Source organism: Apiospora hydei (genome assembly GCF_038363865.1).
Source record: "Apiospora hydei strain CBS 114990 chromosome Unknown utg000004l_segment0_segment0, whole genome shotgun sequence".
In the NCBI taxonomy this organism is placed as follows: Eukaryota; Fungi; Ascomycota; class Sordariomycetes; order Amphisphaeriales; family Apiosporaceae; genus Apiospora; species Apiospora hydei.
The window spans coordinates 215,974-235,739 of NW_027117363.1; the positions used below are offsets into that span (position 1 = coordinate 215,974).

At 48.2% G+C, this 19,766-nt stretch overlaps 8 protein-coding genes across 8 annotated transcripts; all 8 read right to left on the bottom strand.

Annotated features, from left to right (window-relative positions):
- Nucleotides 1–6,013: 6,013 nt before the first annotated feature.
- PG997_002550 (uncharacterized protein) lies at nt 6,014–6,354 on the bottom strand (the record flags this gene model as incomplete). The annotated part of the gene is made up of 2 exons (XM_066806865.1): nt 6,014–6,211; nt 6,295–6,354. 2 exons carry the CDS (start codon nt 6,352–6,354, stop codon nt 6,014–6,016), a joined length of 258 nt encoding a protein of 85 aa, XP_066670483.1.
- A 118-nt stretch (nt 6,355–6,472) lies between these two features.
- Nucleotides 6,473–6,934, bottom strand: PG997_002551 (uncharacterized protein; the record flags this gene model as incomplete). The annotated part of the gene is made up of 2 exons (XM_066806866.1): nt 6,473–6,775; nt 6,848–6,934. The coding sequence occupies 2 exons, from the start codon at nt 6,932–6,934 to the stop codon at nt 6,473–6,475; spliced, it is 390 nt and encodes a 129-aa protein (XP_066670484.1).
- A 254-nt stretch (nt 6,935–7,188) lies between these two features.
- Nucleotides 7,189–7,675, bottom strand: PG997_002552 (uncharacterized protein; the record flags this gene model as incomplete). The annotated part of the gene is made up of 2 exons (XM_066806867.1): nt 7,189–7,425; nt 7,451–7,675. 2 exons carry the CDS (start codon nt 7,673–7,675, stop codon nt 7,189–7,191), a joined length of 462 nt encoding a protein of 153 aa, XP_066670485.1.
- A 444-nt stretch (nt 7,676–8,119) lies between these two features.
- PG997_002553 (uncharacterized protein) lies at nt 8,120–9,051 on the bottom strand (the record flags this gene model as incomplete). Its single annotated transcript, XM_066806868.1, has 2 exons — nt 8,120–8,764; nt 8,827–9,051. The coding sequence occupies 2 exons, from the start codon at nt 9,049–9,051 to the stop codon at nt 8,120–8,122; spliced, it is 870 nt and encodes a 289-aa protein (XP_066670486.1).
- Nucleotides 9,052–9,924: 873 nt separating this feature from the next.
- On the bottom strand, nt 9,925–10,785 carry PG997_002554 (uncharacterized protein; the record flags this gene model as incomplete). The annotated part of the gene is made up of 3 exons (XM_066806869.1): nt 9,925–10,141; nt 10,261–10,598; nt 10,723–10,785. 3 exons carry the CDS (start codon nt 10,783–10,785, stop codon nt 9,925–9,927), a joined length of 618 nt encoding a protein of 205 aa, XP_066670487.1.
- Nucleotides 10,786–11,707: 922 nt separating this feature from the next.
- PG997_002555 (GNAT domain-containing protein) lies at nt 11,708–12,546 on the bottom strand (the record flags this gene model as incomplete). The annotated part of the gene is made up of 2 exons (XM_066806870.1): nt 11,708–12,055; nt 12,094–12,546. The coding sequence occupies 2 exons, from the start codon at nt 12,544–12,546 to the stop codon at nt 11,708–11,710; spliced, it is 801 nt and encodes a 266-aa protein (XP_066670488.1).
- Nucleotides 12,547–14,824: 2,278 nt separating this feature from the next.
- PG997_002556 (major facilitator superfamily transporter) lies at nt 14,825–16,595 on the bottom strand (the record flags this gene model as incomplete). Its single annotated transcript, XM_066806871.1, has 4 exons — nt 14,825–15,041; nt 15,107–15,249; nt 15,306–15,339; nt 16,402–16,595. The coding sequence occupies 4 exons, from the start codon at nt 16,593–16,595 to the stop codon at nt 14,825–14,827; spliced, it is 588 nt and encodes a 195-aa protein (XP_066670489.1).
- A 1,602-nt stretch (nt 16,596–18,197) lies between these two features.
- On the bottom strand, nt 18,198–19,724 carry PG997_002557 (uncharacterized protein; the record flags this gene model as incomplete). The annotated part of the gene is made up of 3 exons (XM_066806872.1): nt 18,198–18,423; nt 18,467–18,855; nt 18,978–19,724. The coding sequence occupies 3 exons, from the start codon at nt 19,722–19,724 to the stop codon at nt 18,198–18,200; spliced, it is 1,362 nt and encodes a 453-aa protein (XP_066670490.1).
- Between the last annotated feature and the right edge of the window lie 42 nt (nt 19,725–19,766).

Below are 19,766 nucleotides of genomic sequence, written 5' to 3' on the forward strand. Positions count from 1 at the left end.
TAAATTTATTTAATTATAACGCGCTTTATTAATTAAATTCACTCGTTATTTAATTCGTTACTCGATTTTATATTTTTTTATATATTCGTATATTATAACCTATTTTATCGCAGATACCACAGCGCTTTTCACCGGCCGCCCTCTGCTTTAACGAATCCCTCGTTTTACTTTTATTAATCGCTAAACGTTTCCCTTTTACCTTTTCGTCTTATAACTTTTAAGATTCTTTAATAATAAAGGCTCGTCTTAGTTAAACTTATACTTTTTTAGCTTTCCGGCGTTAAAAAGTATTAAATTAACCTTTTAAAGGGTACGTATTTATTTATATATAAAGGTTATTTTATAGGCTATTTTAATTATACCCTTCGTTATCTAGTTTACCGTATTTAAAATCGGTATCGAAGAGCTTTTTTAATAAGTAAACACCCTTTTTTAATATAAATAAAGTACTTAGTTATTTATTAAGGGTTAAATAACGTTTAAAGGTTATAAGTATTAACCGTTTTTAAATAAAATAAACTAGGTATAAGCGTTTAAAGACGTATATTTAATTTATTAATTACCTTGTTCGAGTTATAAGGTATTAAGCCGAATACGCTAAATTTAGATTTAATATTAACTTTTAAAAAAATAATAAAATATATAGGTTTAAACGCGATAAAAAACTTAAGCTTTATAATATAATTTATCGAAGCTTTAATAAATAGCTTAATTTCTTTCGAATAAGTATATTTTAAAGGTAAATAAAAAGTACTATTTAAAAGGTTAAAGTAAATGCGATAAATAAAGAGGTATATTAATAATAATAATATTATTTTCTTAATAATATATTTTAAATTTAACCGAAATATTTTTATAGCTCTCGTAGCCGTCGAGAATTAAAAAGCGGTAACGACTTTTAATTTACGATATAATATAACGTGGTTTACCACTACGCGACGTATATTACTTAGCGACGCATTTTTTCCACTTTTCGACCTTTTTATATAAATTAATTTAATTATAACGTTTAAAATTAATTAAAATTATTCGCTATTTAATTTTTCGTTTAATTTTATATCTTTTTTATATATTCGCGCATTGTGACCTATTTCGCCGTAAATATTACAGCGCCTTTCACTGGTCGCCCTCCGCTTTGACGAACCTTTATTTTTACTTTTATCGGGCGCTGAACGCTTTTTTTTACCTTTTTTGTCCTGTAGCTGCTGAGATTCCTTAATAGTAAGGGCTTTTTTAAGCTGGATTCGCGATTTTTTAGTTCTCCGGCGTTTAAAAAAGTATTAAATTAGCTTTTTTTTAATATATATATTTTATTACGTATAAAGGTTATTTTATAGGCTATTTTAATTATACTTTTCGTTATTTAATTTACCGTATTTAAAATCGGTATCGAAAAGCTTCTTTAATAAGTAAATACCCTTTTTTTAATATAAATAAAGTGTTTAATTATTTATTAAGGGTTAAAGGGCGTTTAAAAGTCGTAAGTATTAGCCGTCCCCGGACGGGATAAATTAAGTGTAAATATCCGGAGACGTATATTTAGCTTATTAATCACTTTATTAGGATTATAAAAGACTAAATTAAAAGCGTTAAATCCGGATTTAATATTATTTTCCGTAAAAACAGCGAAATGCGCGGCCTTAAAAGCGATAAAAAACTCGAGTTTCGTAATATAGTTTATTAAGGCCTTAATAAATAGCTCGATTTCCTTTAAATAAATACGCTTTAAAGCCGAATAAAGTATTATATCGAGTAGTTAAAATAAGTAAAATAAATAGGGAGGTATATCGAGTATAATAATATTATTATCCTAGTAATATACTTCGAATTCGGCCGAAATATAACTCTCGTAGCTGTCGATAATCAGGAGGCGGTGGGAACCTTTCGTCTACGCTTTAGTGTGTTTATCGAAGTGCTTAATTTAGTTTAAGCCTATTTCCTTATTAGTCCAGCTATTAGAAGTCGGCTTAATTACCTAGTCGCCCGGTAAATCGGTTTCGCGGGACTAGTTTACAAGGTAATATTAACTTTAAACGATTAAAAATAGCGGAATATATTAGCCTTACGAATTAATATATTTAATCGCCGTTGTTTATTTTTAATTATTAAGCTAAATTAACTTCGCTTTTTTACGCCGTTTAGCGTGTATTACGATAAGTATTAACCCGATTATATTTATTATAAAGCCGGTTTCGTTAAAATTTTTAAATATTTTCGTCGATAATCCTATATTTCGCCTTTATATTCGCGATTAGCGTAAATTAGCCGGAAATAACTTTAAAATCTTTATAAAAAACCTTTTAATAATTATACTAACGATTTATTTTAGTTTTTAAGTCCGGGTTACGGTCGATAAAGCGCCTAACCCAGTGTTTACCGACGCGGTCGCCGCCGCGCGACGCGGTAAAAAGATTAGCTATATTTTTATACTAATAAAATTGGGAGGTATTTCTCGAATATTTAAATTAATTATATATTTACGAAGTACTTTTTTTTAATTAAATTTAGTTTACGTCGTTTCGGTCGAATTTCACGTTTTAAAGTTCGGTTATAAATTCGATAACGTAAAATTAATTCGAGTATATTATAAGCTTTTATTACTGCTTTTTAGTTTATTTAATTCGGTCCCTTTTATATCGTTTAAATTATTAAAACTATTCGATTTTTTTAGGATTAATTAGGTATTATAATTATAAAGGTATTACGCGTTAAAGTTTAATTATATTAAAATTAAATTTAAATGCGTCGCTAAGTAATATACGTCGCGTAGTGGTAAACCACGTTACTTATTAAAGTGTTTAATTTAATTTAAGTTTATTTCGTTATTTATTTAATTATTAGTAATCGATTAAATTACTTAGTCGCCCGGTAAATTACTTTCACGCGATTAATTTACGAGGTAATATTAACTTTAAACGATTAAAAACGATGAGATATACGAGCCTTATAAATTAATATATTTAATAGCCGTTGCCTATTCTTAATTATTAAATTAAATTAACTTCGCCTTTTTATATCGATCGGCGCGTATTATAATAAATATTAACCCGATTATATTTATTATAAAACCGGTCTCGTCGAAATTCTATATATTTTTATTAACGATATTATATTTAGCTTTAATATTCGTAACTAGCGTAAACTAACCGGAAATAACCTTCGGATTTTTATAAAAGGCTCTCTAGTAATCGTATCGACGATTCATTCGAGTCTTAAAGTCTAAATTACGGTCGATAAAATACCTAACCTAATGCTTCCCAACGCGGTCGCCGCCACGCGACGCGATAAAAAGATTAGCTATATCTTTCACACTAGCGATCTTAAGAAATATCCCGCGGGTATTTAAATTAATTATATATTTATAAAATACCTCTTTTTTATTCGTATTTAATTTATATTATAAATATCGAATATCGCGTCGTAGGGTTTAGCCGTAAACTCGGTAACGTAAAGTAATTTTAAAAACGTTGTATATTTTTATAATATTTCTTTTATTTAATAAATTTAAAAGCTTTTATATCGCTTAAATAACTAAATTAATCCGGTCTTTTTAAATTAAATTAAGCATTATAATTATAAAGTTATTATACGTTAAAGTTTAATTAAGGTCGAGAAATAATAAGGGTAAACCACTTAATAATATAGGTTACTTAATAGTAAACCACGTTATTTAATATTATATAATTTATAAATACGGCCTCTATTATCTTTTAATAAATAATTTAAGTGATTACTAATAAGCCGGCTTATAATATAATATCGGTGTAGTAATAATAACGGTAATAATAAAAGAAATAACGATAACGAGATATATAAATATTTTTTTTATTTCTTTAACGTGGTTTACCATTAAGTGGTCCGTATTATTAAGTGGTTCACCCTCACTATTTCTCGACCTTTATTAAACTTTAACGCGTAATAAATTTATAACTATAATGCTTAATTTAAATTAAAAAGACCGGATCGGTTTAACTATTTAAGCGACACGAAAGCTTTTAAATTTATTAAGTAAAAGAGATATTATAAAAGTATACGACGTTTTAAAATCACTTTACGTTACCGAATTCACGGCCGAACTTTATAACGCGATATTTAATATTTACGGTATAAATTAAATACGAATAAAAAAAGAGGTGTTTTATAAATATATAATTAATTTAAATACCCGCGGGATATTTTTTAAAATCGCTAATATAGAAGATATAGTTAATCTCTTTACCGCGTCGCGCGGCGGCGAACGCGTCGGTAAGTACTAAGTTAAGCGATTTATTAACTGTAATTTAAACCTTAAAACTAGAATAAATCGTTAATACGATTATTAAAGGGCCTTTTACGAGGATTTAAACGTTATTTCCGGTTAGTTTAAACTAATCGCGAATATAAAGGCTAAATACGGCATTTTAAACGAAGATATATAAAATTTCAACGAGACCGGCTTTATAATAAGCATAATCGGGTTAATTTTCGTCGTAATACGCGCCGATCGGCGTGAGAAGGCGAAGTCGGTCTAGCCTAGTAATTAGGAATAGTCGACGGCGATTAAATATATTAATTTATAAGGCTAGTGTATTCCGCTTTTTTTAATTATTTAAAATTAATATTACCTCGCGAACTAATCGCGTGAAAATAGTTTACCGGGCGATTAAGTAATTAAACCGACTTTTAATAAATAAACTAATAATAAAACAAGCTTAAATTAAATTAAGCATTTCGATAAATATACTAGATTATAAATAAAGGGTCGCTACCGCCTCTTAATTCTTAACGGCTACGAGAGCTACATTTCGGCCGAATTCGAGGTATATTACTAAGATAACGATATTATTACTATTAATATGCCTCCTTACTTATCGCACTTGTTTTAACCTTTCGATATAGTATTTTATTCGCCTTTAAAGCGTGTTTATTTAAAGGAAATCGAGCTATTTATTAAGGCCTCGATAAATTATATTATAAAGCTCGAGTTTTTTATCGCGTTTAAAGCTATATATTTCGCTATTTTTACGGAAATTAATATTAAATTTAAATTTAACGTATCCGGCTTAGTATTTTATAACCCGAACGAGGTAATTAATAAGTTAAATATGCGTCTTCGGACGCTTATACCTAGCTTATTTTATCCGGGGACGGCTAATACCTACGATTTTTAAACGCCGTTTAACCTTTAATAAATAATTAAATACTCTATTTATATTAAAAAAAAGGTGTTTATTTATTAAAAAAACTCTCCGATACTAATTTTAAATACGGTAAATTAAATAGCGAAGGGTATAATTAAAATAGTTTATAAAATAACCTTTATATATAATCGGAAAGGTACTTTAAAAGAGGCTAATTTAACCCTTTCGAAGCGCCGGAGAGCTAAAAAGTCGCGAGTCCAGCTTGGAGAAGCCCTTACGATTAAGGAATCTCGAAGGCTGCAGGACGAGAAGGCAAAAGGAAAGCGTCCAGCGACCGACGAAGGCGAAAATAGTGGTTTATTAAAGCGGCGCGCGACGGGCGGCAAACGCTGTGGCATTTACGGCCAAATAGGTTATAATACGCGAACATATAAAAAAATATAAAATTAAGTAGCGATTCGGATAGCGAATAGTTTTAATTAATTTAAAATATCGTGGTTAAAATAACTTTTATAAAAATATCGAGAAGTAATAAAAATAAACTACTTAATAATACGGGCTACTTAATAATAAACTATATTATTTATTATTAAATTAATTACTTATTCTTTTCTTAAACTAATACTTATACCCTTTATATTATACTATTACTACTAATTAAGGCGTTATACTTATTAATTTAATTAATATATACCCGTGCATAACGAGATCTAGCAGGGGGGGTTATTAATCTTTCTATCACCCTACTGTAGAAGCTAAACCAGCCCACTATTAGTGGCACACTAGCATGCGTGAGCCCGTCCTGATTACCAAGCAACTGCCCTGAGCCGTCACGTATGGCTGACTTGAGCTTTGGGATGATTCCACACTCATCATCTCTCAGGGGCTTCTTATTAATCTTGCGCATTAGATCCTACGGTCTTTCTATTCAACCGGTACAGCCTCCACTGGTACCAAGCGAACCACGAGAGAAGGATCAGCAGTGTCGCACCGATGAGCGACGGGACCAACACCGGTGCGATGTTGTCCGAGACTGTGAAGGTAGTCCCGTCGTAGTTGAAGAACGACGTGCTCAGAATGGACTTGAGTCCCTCGCACATACGTTAGCTTTTGAAGCTCATTCGATGAAGCATAAATCGCCTTTCATCGCCCTACAATGATGTGGTGTACTTACCGCGACGAATGTTCCGGGCAGGAAAAGGACCGTCACGAGCGCCAGCGTGAACATGGCCATGCTCTCCCGCTGTGTCTGGATCGCAATCTGCTGGTTCGCTAGGTGATGCAACTGCTCGGTCTGTCGTCAGCCGCAATGCTCTATTGTATACAATATGTGATGAGCGGAAGAAAGGGCATCAACGCACGAGCTGGATGCGAATGTTGGTCCGCTCAAGGTACGTGTTGGCCCAACGAGCCCAGAAGCCACGCACTGCTTCTAGGTGGTGCAAGTCGTCGGTCGCAGCAGTTGTGTCATCGTCCTCGGACACTACTTGCGACGATGGATCCTTCTTGGGCATCGCCTCGACCCTTTCCTGCAATGACAACATCGATTCGATGTGTTGTTTGATATCCTCCAGGTCCTTGAGCATGCAATGCCACTGGACCGAGAGGTCGTGCAGAGTCTCCGCTTGCTTCTTGACATTCTCCTTGGAGTTACCCTGTTCCTGGAATGCCGCATTACTGATTAGATGCTACTTGGTAGCCTGATATGGGAGTTTGCGCAAACTTACAATGTGACGGAGGCGGTCTCGCTGTCCTCGGATCCCCCTCTGATACGAACGCAGCGCAAAGTCGAGGATCAGGATATTGATGAACATGGGTTTCTGTCCCAAACTCGGGTTGGCACCCACATGTCGGTTTATAAACCCCGTGAGCGCCTCTGGGAAATTCAAGCAATAGAAATGTGTCGTTTTCTTGTCAGTGATTGCCTGAAGCACGAAGGACGGACTCGCCTTCTCGGCCCAGCAATAGAAGCCGTATTGGAACACTGCCTAATCCATGAGAACCAGCTTCGGCCTTTCGCATCTAGGGGATTGATACTACCGTACCTAGAGATTGCTCCGTGGTGTTGTTATTGCTGTTGCTGGACCCCCCCGCTCGAGAGTGTCGTGGGAATGATGGTCCAGTGTTCTCCTCTGCAGAGATCGACCACGAACCTCGACGGGAGATCGCCGGACTCGACAAATGCCCGCAGGTATTTCGCGAGGCCGTGTCCATGCTTATAGTTGTTCTTGTCGTCCACGCTCTCTATGAAGCTGTCGCGTCCGTTCAGCTCCCACCCCACGTTGCAGCGGAAAGAAGTAGGATACTTACAACAGCCGCATACAACCCACATCGGCGCCCTTTTCCGTCAGGAGGGCAGACACCTCGGAGTCACCTGATTTCTCGCTGGAGTCTCGAACCTTGCTTTCTGGTCTGGTATAGGCGACGGCGCGATGTCTGGTCCCGCTTTCAAATAGGTGCTGCGTGGTTCGACAGCTGACGTTGCAGCACTTCCCCGCCTCCGCGACGTCCTCGTCGATGCTCGCGCGAGCAATGGTCTCAAGATAAGACGGCATGGTGTGAACGCTTCCAGCGAGATTCTGAGGCTGGACACTGGCGGGCAGGATGGAGTGTCCGTGGGAGAGAAACCTTTCAGGGTAACAAAACGATCACGCCTCTTCAGCCTGGCTGGCCCCTCTTCACGCGCATACTTAATGGTTTGTGGTATCAATTCAGCCGCAACGCCACCATGGACGAATCAACGACCAAACGGGCCCTGGCAACATGGGCCATTTACCGCGGAGCTGAAGCCCGCATCCCCGCGCACCAACAGATCTGCCGAATTCAATCGAACGTCGTCTATTCGTATATCGAAGTCTATCGCTGTCTTGGTGTAAAAGGAAAACGGGAGGAAATCTTATTTAATCGTCACTATCCCAGCACCAACCTCAGCACCTTGACCGCCTGCTCATTCGCCGTGAACAAGATCCCGCCCGCCATGACCGTCCGCCCCAGCCGCATCACCGTGCCACGCCAGAAACCCCTGAAGATGCCGTCCTCCGCAATGATGGCGCGCGCCGCATCGAGCGTACCCCCACGGCGCGAGCCTGCTGGACTTTCGTCTTGACCGTGTCGAAGGGCTGCGTCGCGAGCGTAGTAATGGTCCCCGCCAGGGCCCCATTCGCAAAACTCATGACGGGCCCGTCGATATCGACCCGATGCCCGCCCCGCCCGTCCTTGAACCAAGCCGAGCGCCGCTCCCAGTCCTTGAGGATGCTGTAGGACCCGAGCCGGAACCCGGTGGTGCCGATCTGCTTGAGCGTGGTGGTGAGGTAGCCCGCGTACAGGGCGCGGAGGGTGCCCTGCTCCCTTGCGAGCGTGGCGACGCAGTGCCACGGCGACCGGAACCGGCGCGACGTCTTGGCGTCGTCGATCAGGGCCGTCTTGACGCGCTCCGTGGGCGTCACGATGACGGTCGAGGACACGACGCCCGCGACCATGCCGGACGCGATGGATTGGGCGGGGCCGAGGGTGTGGGTTTCCGGGGTCCTCGAACATCTTGCGGATGCTGTCGAAGGCGACGAAGCGCACGGCGTCTTTGCCGATCGAGCCCTGTTCCGTGTGTTAGTTCGATGCAGATGAGAAGTTAGGGCTTCGTCGGGTCGCTTCCGGGGTGAAGGTGATTTTGCTATGTGAACGGATATAAGGGCATCCAGTAAGTACGCACCACTATCATAGTTGAGCAGCCCTTGTAGAGCGCCGGCAGCCCTTCCTGCTTAATCACGTTCCCCACGACGCGGAACGGGTTCTTGACGCCGCCATGGCCGTACAGCTGCACGCGCGTCTTGGCGAACTCGAAAGGGTATGTGCAGAAAGCTTCAACGCCGCCAGCAGTGCCGCCGGCCAGGAGCGAGATCAGCGGTGACGTTTTGCCATTGACCTCGGCCACCATGGTGGTGGGGGTGCGCGCTAAAAGTTGACAGAGATGAGAGCGACTTCTGCAACTTCATCAGCGCTGGCGTTGGGAGGAATTGAGTTCGCGGTCAGTTATCCCGTGAGATGAGGTTTGGGTTATTAGAGTCGGGTGTTGGTGGTGTGCAGCGTAGTTTGAATGCTTGGGGCGGTTATCAGTGCCTCGGCTCAGCAAATGACGTCGGCTGTCCTTCAGGGGGTCTTTAGTGCTTTTGCGGAGCATTTTCCGGGGCCCCAGAGCTCTAGCTGATAAGAATCAACTTCCAAGAGTGCTAGCTCTTGTAAAAGATTCCAGCATGCAGGTATCATTTCGTACTCGATATTACTCAAGCAGAATTGAGGAACATGTTAGTTTCCCTCGAGTCGAATGCGCATGAATTTACATCAAATTGATTAAACGTGTGCCGTTGGCAAATGCAAGCATCAACATCATCCATGTTCTTCCTCCGTGAAGTTTAACCTAGTGAGAAGCCTCGACGTTTTTGCGAAATCATCGCATGGAACATATTGTTGTCTATGGACTTGATAAATACACTTCCATGGAATCTCAGAGTGAAGGCGTCCTGCGCCATTGCTCCCATATGTCTTTATTTTTCAGTACTCCTCAGCCTCACTAAAAGTTTTGTAGGGGACGGGCAGAGGCACGTCAAGCTTGCGGACACGGTTCGGGCCGTAAATGTCAGCTTTCTGGGTTTCGTTACGTCGTTAGTCATACCACCAAGGTTCCATAGGTAAAAAGGTTAACAATTAACATTATATACCTTAGTGGCCGGCTCGTCTGGCGTTGGCATGAAAACAGCTTTGCCATCGTTGCCAAAGTACGCAAGATCCTGGACGAGAACACCATACGTTGTTAGCTCTTGTGACCGCCAGAGTTGAAACACTTGGTTTGGGGGTCTGGGTCTAGACTCGCCTTTTCAAACGCAACCTGGTTCTTGTCGGCGAAGGTGATCCAGTTCTCGCTGAAGGGGGCTCGGGAGACCTCGAGACATCGGAAGTGCCAGATCTTCCACTCGCCGTCCTGCTTGAGGAAGTCGAGCGCGTATTGGCACCACACCCAGTGAGCCCATCTGGTCCCACATATGTAAGTATTGACACTGACTACTAGAAGGCAAGCGATACGAAAGAACGCAACAGTCCTTGACTTACACCCGCTTCCCCCTGCACATTCTTCTCCACCGGCTCATACAAGTCCTCCGGCATCGCTCCCACATTCCCTGCCTCTGTCAGCCCGGACTCGAGCCCCGCCATGAGCCAGAAACCCTTGGCCGTCTCGCCGTCCTCGGCCACCTCGATGGCCGGCGTCGTGGTCTGGTGCAGGATCAGCTTGCCCGCGGGCGCGGGCCGCCCCGTGTGGTACGCCATGACCGAGTCGTAGTCGGTGTAGACCCCGACGTTGGTGTATTGGGCCCGGATCCCGGGCGTGCCGCGCGCCACCCAGAGCGGCTTGATCTGCTCGTCCAGGAAGACGTTGTGGAGGTGCATGTACCGGCTGAAGACGTTCTCGACGGCGCCGCGGTCGTAGGCCTGCGTGTGAGAGAGTGGGTAACTTAGGTAAGCAATGCAAGAAGAAAGGTACGGGACGTTTCGCCATCAACCCTTGTCGCTCATGTGGCTGCCGCGGCTGTCAGGAGTTTAAAAACACACTCACCCTTTGGGCCAGTCGCTCGGCGGCCACTACGCGCGCTTCCAGTTCCGCGATCCTGTCAGACATGGCTCTGTTTCTTAGAATTCAGGTGTGGATAAGGTACTGGGTTAACTAGTTTCTTACTCGACTGTGCCTCTTCTAGTGACAAGCTCCACCAAGCTATATATATATGTATCAATCCACCATGCTCATGCAAGCATCATACCCGACCCGGATCGGATTGTGGGGGAGGGGGAAAGAGACTTCTTTCGGGCGACCTTCCCGGACCCCATGGGGTTGAAGTGCGTTCCGGCCGCCCGGCCCCCGCAGTGGGTGGGTGGCCAGGATAGGTACCTATGTAGGTTGCTGCTCATCTCCACTTGGAGAGGCTTGCATGATGCAGGAGGCTGTGCGACCCTACAGGGAAAGCCCTAGGATACCCAAAGTCTGGTCATGTAGGTACTTGGGAATGGCTCCGGCTTATGACCGGTAGTTGCTCCGATATTGTGGGTTTTCTTGAATCAAGTGGGAAAGGAGGAGCTGGTAGTTGCCTGCCCCTCGAGTATTCGAGGACGAGGGCTGCGCACGGATTCACGTTGATGGCCGTGAGAGTGGTAGCAATCAGCATTTCCATCGCGATTCTGACTGAAGCTAAATGGCGGGACTGTGGTACATTCGGGGCGGGTTGCAAGAGCCGGGAGTTGTTGCGTTCTCCGAGTCGGTCTGAGATCGCGTCGCCCGCGCCGCCATCCCGGCGACTCGCAACTCCAAGGGTGCGATAGATCGATCGCCTAGCAGGGAGAGCTCCCGACAGCAGCATCGCCGGATACCCAAGCTGTCTTGCTCATCCCTCCAGCCCCTTGTCTATTAAGTATTATATAATTTCTTTCCCCTTGGCCAGATGGATCTTGACCCTCGCAGCTCATGCATGCCTTTGCGGGACGCCTTTCGTCGATTTGGATGCCTCGCGCAAGACCAAAAGAATCTGCTTCTTCATACACTCACTCGTTCACGCCTCTGAAGGACCTCCCCCCGCATTGTCCCCCTCCGCCGTCCTATACGCCTCCAGGCCGTTGGGATTACTCGTAATGATGCCGTTCCACCGGATAATCTGCGGCTCGCGCCCGTCGCGCTGATCAAACTCCTCAAAGAACCCCTCGGCGAAAACCGCGCCGTCCGCGCTCAGCACCTTGTGGAAGAAGCCCGAGGCCGCCGTGTTGGTTTCCTCCCAGCCGAAGCCCACGCCATCGATGAGCTCGGCCCCGGGCTCCTGCCAGCCCGTCGCGAGGGGGAAGAGCTGGTGCCGCCGGATCTCGCGCGGCAGCGCCCACCACGACGACAGCCAGCCGCCCAGCATCTCGGTCCCGTACCCTGGCGCCAGAACTCCTGCTTGACCAGGACCTCGGCCTCGGGCCAGCCCGACCGCGCCATGGTCACGCAGTCGGGCAGGCCGACCTCGCCGACCAGCTCGCCCGTCGCCTGCAGGAAGACGGCGAAGTACCAGTGCATCTGCCCGTCGTCCTGCAGCAGCGCCTCGAGCTGGCGCTCCGACTCGTCGCGCGACCGCGACGCCCGCCCGCGCGTCATGGAGCCGCGCTGCGTCTCCTCCCGCGACCGCAGCTCGTGGAAGGCGTCGAGGTCCGATTCCACAAAGGGCCGCAGCTCCAGCCGCTTCGTCCGCACGGGCGGGCGCGCGCCGAGACCCGGTATCGGCTGGACGGGCATGCTGACCTTGTAGCTGAACCACGGCATCATGCTCCGGCCCTCGAACTCCTCGTTGTCCAGGGCGAACTTGATCGGCTCGGCCCGCGCCTGCGCCTGCGTCGGTGGTGGTGGTGGGGATGCCATCTTTGTGGCGTGTGTGTGTATGTAATGTGATTGTCGCAAATGGCTATGAGGCGGACAAAGGTTATGGCGGCGGAGAGGGACACACTAGCTTTGCCGATGGTTTGTAGTGTCGTGGTGGCACAAAAGCTGTTCGTTGTTCGTGGTCGTTGTTATTTCGTCCGAAATGACGGAATCATGAGGTAATCCGCGCAGGCAAAATCTGGGCTGGGCACAGTTACTGTAGTTATCAATGGAGGAGGGGAAAATAGAGTGTAAAAAGAAAAGATGCGACGAAACGGATAAAAAGTATAAATATCTTCAGACTTAAGGAGAAGGAGTACCAATCCGATCCATCGGCAGGCACATGACATGGAATGGTCAAACGCGCCAACTCAGAGATAAAGTAATGAAGATCACCGAGGTGAAACGAGAGATGAAGCGGTACAGACATTGGGCCAGGATCAAGCCCCTTCCCTTCTGCCTTCTCCTCACCTCTTACTCGCCCGAGTCGTTCCCCATCTTCTTCTTCTTCTGGGTGATGTACAGTAAAGATCCGACGCCAGTATGAATATCTTTTTTATTGGAGCCCAGCGCACGTATCCATAACCATGCAGTCGGGAAGGGGCCACCGAGGCGATTGGCCCATGGAGACCGGGCAAGACAGAAACGGGCAAGTTTCCAGAGTAAGGGATGAGACGGAACCCTGGAGTGTTTGTCTCCCAATACGACCGTGGGTGATATTAGTATGCTCAGTTGTATACCTACGTACATAGCGGACCGGCTATCTCTTCCCGGTAGGTAGGTATGACCTTGGCAACTGACTGGAGAGCGGGTTGGTTGGGACAAGCCGCCTGCCCCCTTATCAACTAGGCAACCCAAGTCTTTGAAATCCGAACAGCACCCGAAGCGGTATGCACTGCGTAGATCTGGTGCCCACGAACAATGACCACGTACGACGTATGGTGATGTTTGCTCAAAAGTTTGCTTCAAGTCCTGGTAATAGGTGCGTGTATATGGACTCGCATTTCCCCTACTCTAGGACCATGTAACGCTGTTGGGTCTGTCGGTCCATACGAGAACGAGACGGCGGGGGCGCCTGAGGGATCTTCGAGAAGGCAGCACCGATCTAACACAATCAGAACCTCCCACTAGCCAGTATCCAACATGCCTATCTCTACCTCCTTAATAACAGAGTATATCTTAGGTCAAATCGAATGACATATCCATTCAGATGGCCACCTTCAATTATTAATTCACCTACTGAAATTTGTTTCATTTTAGCACTTTTACCATTATACCAAAACGAGATTGCTCGCGATTCCGAGGGAGTGGACAGACTGTGGGCTCCAAGAGGGGTCGCAAAAAGAAAAAGTGAGCACCAAAGTCCCCTAATAATTTCCAGCCATTAGAACCTGGGAAAACCCCCCGACTGCCGACCTGCCCCCTGCTGCCTTCGCTGTTCTCTGGGGCACACACCCATTGGAGTCACTTCTGGGCGAATGGCCGGCCGTTGGAGCTAGAGCGTGCAGATCTGGTTCCATCTCCGCGCATCAATGGCGCAACCCGTGACCAACCAGCAACCCAACAAACTCCGTGAAACCCGGCCGAGAGGAAAAGCGTGACGAGTAACGCTGCGGGTAATCTGCCTTGTCATCCATGACCAAGAAAGGGAATGTGGTATTCGCACCGGGCAATTCCTGAATACCAGCCAGAATCATGTCATTATTTGATTATTGCGCTACAGAGATCCCAGTTCGCGACCCGGGATCCCCAGCCGGTGCCAAAGCAGCCAGAAACTCTATTCGACAAATACCCACCGGCTATCGGGCCAGTGCCCGAGTGCACGGTACTTGCCTACAGTATGTACATCAAATACTTGCTTACTTGCAGTGAGTGGTATTGGCACTCGCCTGGGTGCAGTGGACAAGGATCGCCTGTAGTAAGCGGTGAGGAGCCGAGAAGGCCAAGGCTTGCTGTGCTTCTCTTGGTCGCGTTACATGTACGAAATGTACGTCGAGTAATGGTACGCATTCTGCCGAGAAAGTAACCCTACTCAACCGTTTCGTAGCGTAGTAAGCAGAAATCCCAATGCCAGACACCATACTCCGCCAGTCTGATCCAATCCTACCGAGTAAACGTTCATCCATATAATAGAGTTTTTTTTTCTTTCTTCTCTCTATCCCCGGAATTATGCCATTAAAATCCACGAAGAACCGTACCGTACCATACAAAGTCTAGCGCCGCTACTCTTCTACCTATCCTTTATCCACCCCAGTCCTACCCAAGGAGGTACGGTACCCTAATAAGTGTAACGGTAGTGCGGGCTCTCATCGCCGAGCTCCATCAGCTCCTCCTCCGAGAGGTGCGCGTGCTCGGCCGAGACCTGGCCGGCGTCCCGCCGCTTGTTCTCGCGCCGGAACCAGAACCAGAGGAAGCCGTAGAGGCCGACGGCCATGCCCACCATGCTGAGCGACACGGCGTTGCCGCGGATGTACCTGGGGCCTTCGCCGGTGAGGCTGGGGGATAAGGTTAGCCAGGAATGCCTACAGAGGACAATCACATTGGGGAGTGTGGCACGTACTAGATGAAAGGCGCCATGATGCCAGACATGTTGCCTATCGTGAGGTTCATTCCGCACGCTGTGGTGCGTTTGCCGTAGCGGGGGGCAGTTGTTGGGCAGCTGCGCAATTCTTCGTTAGTACTGCTGTCTCTACAGGGACTGAACTGTGAAAGCTCAGTTCGTCGTGCGATTCACTTACCCAAGCCAGCGGCAAGCCTACGACAATGTAGAGACCCATGGCGACCATGAAGCAACTGTTAAGTGGTTAGCACACGTGCATTCGGGTTAGGATCGGTTCTCGGAGAAATGGGAAAAGGATGCAACATACCCAAAGTAATGCACCCCCGACGGGGAATCGGACAGAAGAATCCCATAGCCCACCACGCTCACGCAGCCGAAGATGACGACAAAGATGGCGCGCCGCTGCACGCGGTCCGAGCACCACGCCGCCGCCATGTACGCGACCGCCCCGAGGAAGTAGCACGGCACCGTGAGCAGCTGCACCTCGGCCGCGGACCAGCCGCCGCTCAGGCCCTTGACGATGGTGGGCAGGAACGTCGAGAAGCCGTAGAGCATCGTGTCGACGCCGAACTGCGCGACGCAGAACGTCCAGACCTTCCAGTCCGCGAACGCGGCCCGCATGTCCCGGCCGCTGTACTGCTGCGCCGACGCCGTGTTGCCGTACCCGCGCGTGAGCCGGGCGGCCATGACCTTCTTCTCGTCCTCGGTCAGGAACGAAGCGCTCGCGGCGTCGTTGGGCAGCAGGAACCAGATGACCACGCCCAGCAGCACGCTCGGGAGGCCCTCGAGGATCATGATCCAGCGCCAGCCGCTGAAGCCGGCGACCCCTTGCATGTGCCCGATCCCGTACGCGAGCAGCCCCCGAACGCGCCCGCGATGGCCGCGGACACGAACAGGTACCCCACGCGCAGCGCGAGCTCGTGCTTGGTGTAGAAAAACGTCAGGTACACGTTCAGGCCCGGGAACAGCCCCGCCTCGAGGGCGCCCAGGATCAGCCGGCACGCGACCAGCGAGCCGAAGCCGCGGACGAGCCCCGTCAGCGTCGCGACGATGCCCCACGCCGTGATGATGAAGGCGAGCCAGCGCGAGGGCGAGAAGGGCTTCAGCACCAGGTTGCTCGGCACCTCGAAGAGCAGGTACGTCACGAACAGGATGGAGACGGCGACCTGGTACTGGTTGCCCCGGAGGCCGAGGTCCTCCTCCAGCCCGTAGAGGCGGGCGTTGCCAATGTTGACTCTGCGGGGTGTGTTAGTGGGATCGCAACCCAAATTGGGCACATGCGCCAGATGTCGTACCTGTCTAAGAAGCTGAGGGTGTACGACAGCATGACCAACGGCACGATGCGCCGGTCCAGCTTCGCGACGAGCTTCTTCTCGTCGACGGCGCTGTACGGCGCATCCCCGTAGGCGGGCAGGACGGCGGAGTTGGCGACATCGGGGCCGTCGCGCTGCGCCTCAATCTTGGATTCGGAGGCCGTTGGAGACGCCATTGCGCTTAACCAGCAAGCCAAAAACCACACGCGGGACTTTGAGATGGAGGAAGACCCGGGTGGAATACAGAGACAATATGCCCAAAACTCTAATTCGGAGAAAGAAGCAAGAAAGAGAACTTCTCTTCAAGACTCCTGAAAGGGCCGTAACGGGGTTTTTCTAGGAAGTTTCACCTGTAAACCCGTAACCCCGGATTCTGCTTTGCGCAGGTGGATGAACAACGTGGAGATGGCTCCAGAAAAGCCCGCGATAAGAGCGTAGTGGCAACGGGGCAAAAAAAGAAGACGACACAAGGGGTCCAAGCAAGCAAGCAAGGCTGGAAAAGTAGGGGTCCCGAACTAAGCGACAGCGGCGTTCATGCCGGCGGGCATGAGTTGCGCGAATAAGAAAGGGTGTGTGTATGGTTACGGTATATCCATCCCTCTAGACCTCCCGCGATATGCAACTTGGCAAACGCGCGGGTGGTGGGCGGGCATGGCGGAAAATATAAAGAGTATCCGCTTCTACTATCGCGATAACGTGTTTCCAACGCCAGAAAAGAAGAGGGAAAAAGCCAAAGCTAGGGGAATTAGATAGGGACTACTCCGTAAGGCAAGGATCAGTATGTATGTAGTAGCCGTCTGTCGTATACAGTCAACCGGCCAGCCAATGGTCTGGGCGCAAGGGCGGCGACTCTTTTTTTTTTTTTTCTGTCTCTGTCTCGCAGGGAAGGTTGGGGCGTTGGGGCGTTGTGGAGGGGTAAAAGCTTCCCAGCTGCAGGGCCCTCGTTGCAGCGATAGAACGTTAGCGATAGCGAAGTCGGGTTGACTAGCGACATGAAACAGTCACTGGCGGGGCCAAGCGGACTTCCATCGCCGCAACTGAACGAACGGCCAGACGGCACGCACACGGCACGCTGCTTGGCAGGCAGATCATCAAAGGTGCGCCCGGTGGCTGTCGGCGTGAGTAGCTGAAGCCGAAGGTGGGCAAGAGTCGGTTATCTCCAATTCCAGTGATAACCAGTTGATCGGCATGTTGGAGTATTCTCCGAATCTCACGTCATGACCGACAGTTGGCTGGTTGAGTTGACGGAGTTGCGCCTGCATAGATCAGCGGTGGTACAGATCTAGTTATCTAAGGAGATGTTATCATCGGAGGTTCGGTGATGAATTGGATGAGACATGGCTTGCTGGCCTCAGCTGCGAAACAAGATCAAAGTCATTGATTCTTTTCCTCTGGATGCACTTGTCACTTGCACCCTGGAACTCAACTCCAGTCTGTCCCACATGGGCTCTCCAAGTCGGCCCAGATTGAGTGTTTACTCCAACTACGATCGACACCGCCGCATGTCACTGGATAGCTTTCAGTGCACTAGTCCAAAGAATCAGCACCATCTCATCAAGCTACACTAACAGGTCCAGTAGCGATGATCTTTTGCGAAGTCGTTGCTGAAAGGAAAGTTATTGACTGCCTAATTAGACCAGAAGATAAGAAACACCTGATTATGGGACGTTACCCCGAAAAAAAAGAAAACCATTTTTTATCGCACCAAAGAGAGTTCTTGAGCTCGGAGAGCCGACAGCCATTGTAAATCCATCCCATACTGCTTCGACTTTCTGTCATCAAACACACCACACCGTCTTGCTGCTTACTCTGACACCCGAACGACGGGGTGCACCCGCTCGCCATACTCGTCCCAATACCGCGGCACGCTCGCGCCGCTGGCCTTCGATGGCACCAGGTCGCCGACGAACATCTCCTCCGCCAACTGCCAGATCCGCCGGCGGTTCCGCAGTCCGAAGGACGCCGGCAGGTCGCAGTAGTAGTAGCCCGTCCTCGGCGCCCAGTCTGCGCAGCCGGGAGGGGGCCGTCGTGGCTTTTCGCAGCCCACGCGCCCCGGCTCAGGCGCCTCACCAGCGACTCCCAATCGATTTCCATTTCGGGCTCGTCTGTCCCTTGCTCCCTTCTTCTCGTCTCCTCTTGCTCTTGGGCGAACCGCGAGAGGGCAGCTTCGTCCATGTCGTGCAGGAATGGTAGGAATTCTTTCCCAAGGAGCATGTCGCGCCATATCTCTTGGGGTAGTAGCCCCGTCCATGACAGATGCAGGTCGTCGTAAGAGCTTAAGTGCATAAGAATGAGATGCCGGAGCTCGGAAGGAAGGCTCAAGAACAGATTACGGAAACGATCCGCCTCGGCATTCGCGGGTCGTGGTTTCACTGGCTTGTAACTTGCGAGCAGCATGTCCTTCAGGTCCGGGGTTGTCGTGGGGTCCTCAAGCAACTGGAAATACCAAGTATAAGAAGTCAGCGCTTCATAATTCCAACCACCATGGCGAAGGAAGAGGTTTCGACAAAGGTAAGAGAGGCACGCCATTGCCATATTTCTCCTCTGGGATTACTCACCCACATATGGCGATCCGCCTGCGCTCTCGTCCGCGATGCCAGCTGCCGCCGGTCAATTACCAGCACGGCTGAGTGGTGCTCGAACGTGTAGTAAAAGTCTTGTCCGATGTCATGAACCTCCAGGTCACTATCGTTCCTTGGTCCGCGCATCCAATTCCACTTGTTGTCGAAGGCATCGAGCCTCATGCGCAGCACCTTCCAGAGCGTGCGCATGGACCGCGCGTGGAGGTGACGCCAGGACTTTTGCATGGCCCTGTCGACGATGTCGAGGCAGGCTTCGTGCACCACGATGCCGTACGCCGTGGAGTCTGGGTGGCGCTCTCCGCTTTCGTCGAGGCCGATGCCTCGCTTAGGCCAGACGCGCCGGCCGTCCTTTTTCAGGATGCACTCGCCGCTTAGAGCCACGGTGACCTCATCCCGTTGGATCTCCTGGCCGTCGCCTGCGAAGTCCAGTTCCGGGACGCCGGGCTTCTTGCCCGCGTGGTAGTGCTGCTCCAGCGTCTCGAACTCCTCAGCGGGGTCGCTGAGCATCACAGCCTGTGCTAGCCACCAGTCCCCCTTTCCATGCTTCGGCGGCAACTCGACTCCAGCTCCGCAAATAGTGCACGACATTGTGCGGCGCTCGGTGATGAAGATGTAGTATTTGATGATTTCGGGCTGCAAGTGAAACGTGAAGAACAAATGGAAAATGTCCCAGGTTGTCAATGGGCACGTACGCCTCTGCTTTTCTAGCCGTGGCTGGCTCATTTCGGATAGCTGCCTTATCATGCACCTGGTCACATACGCAAG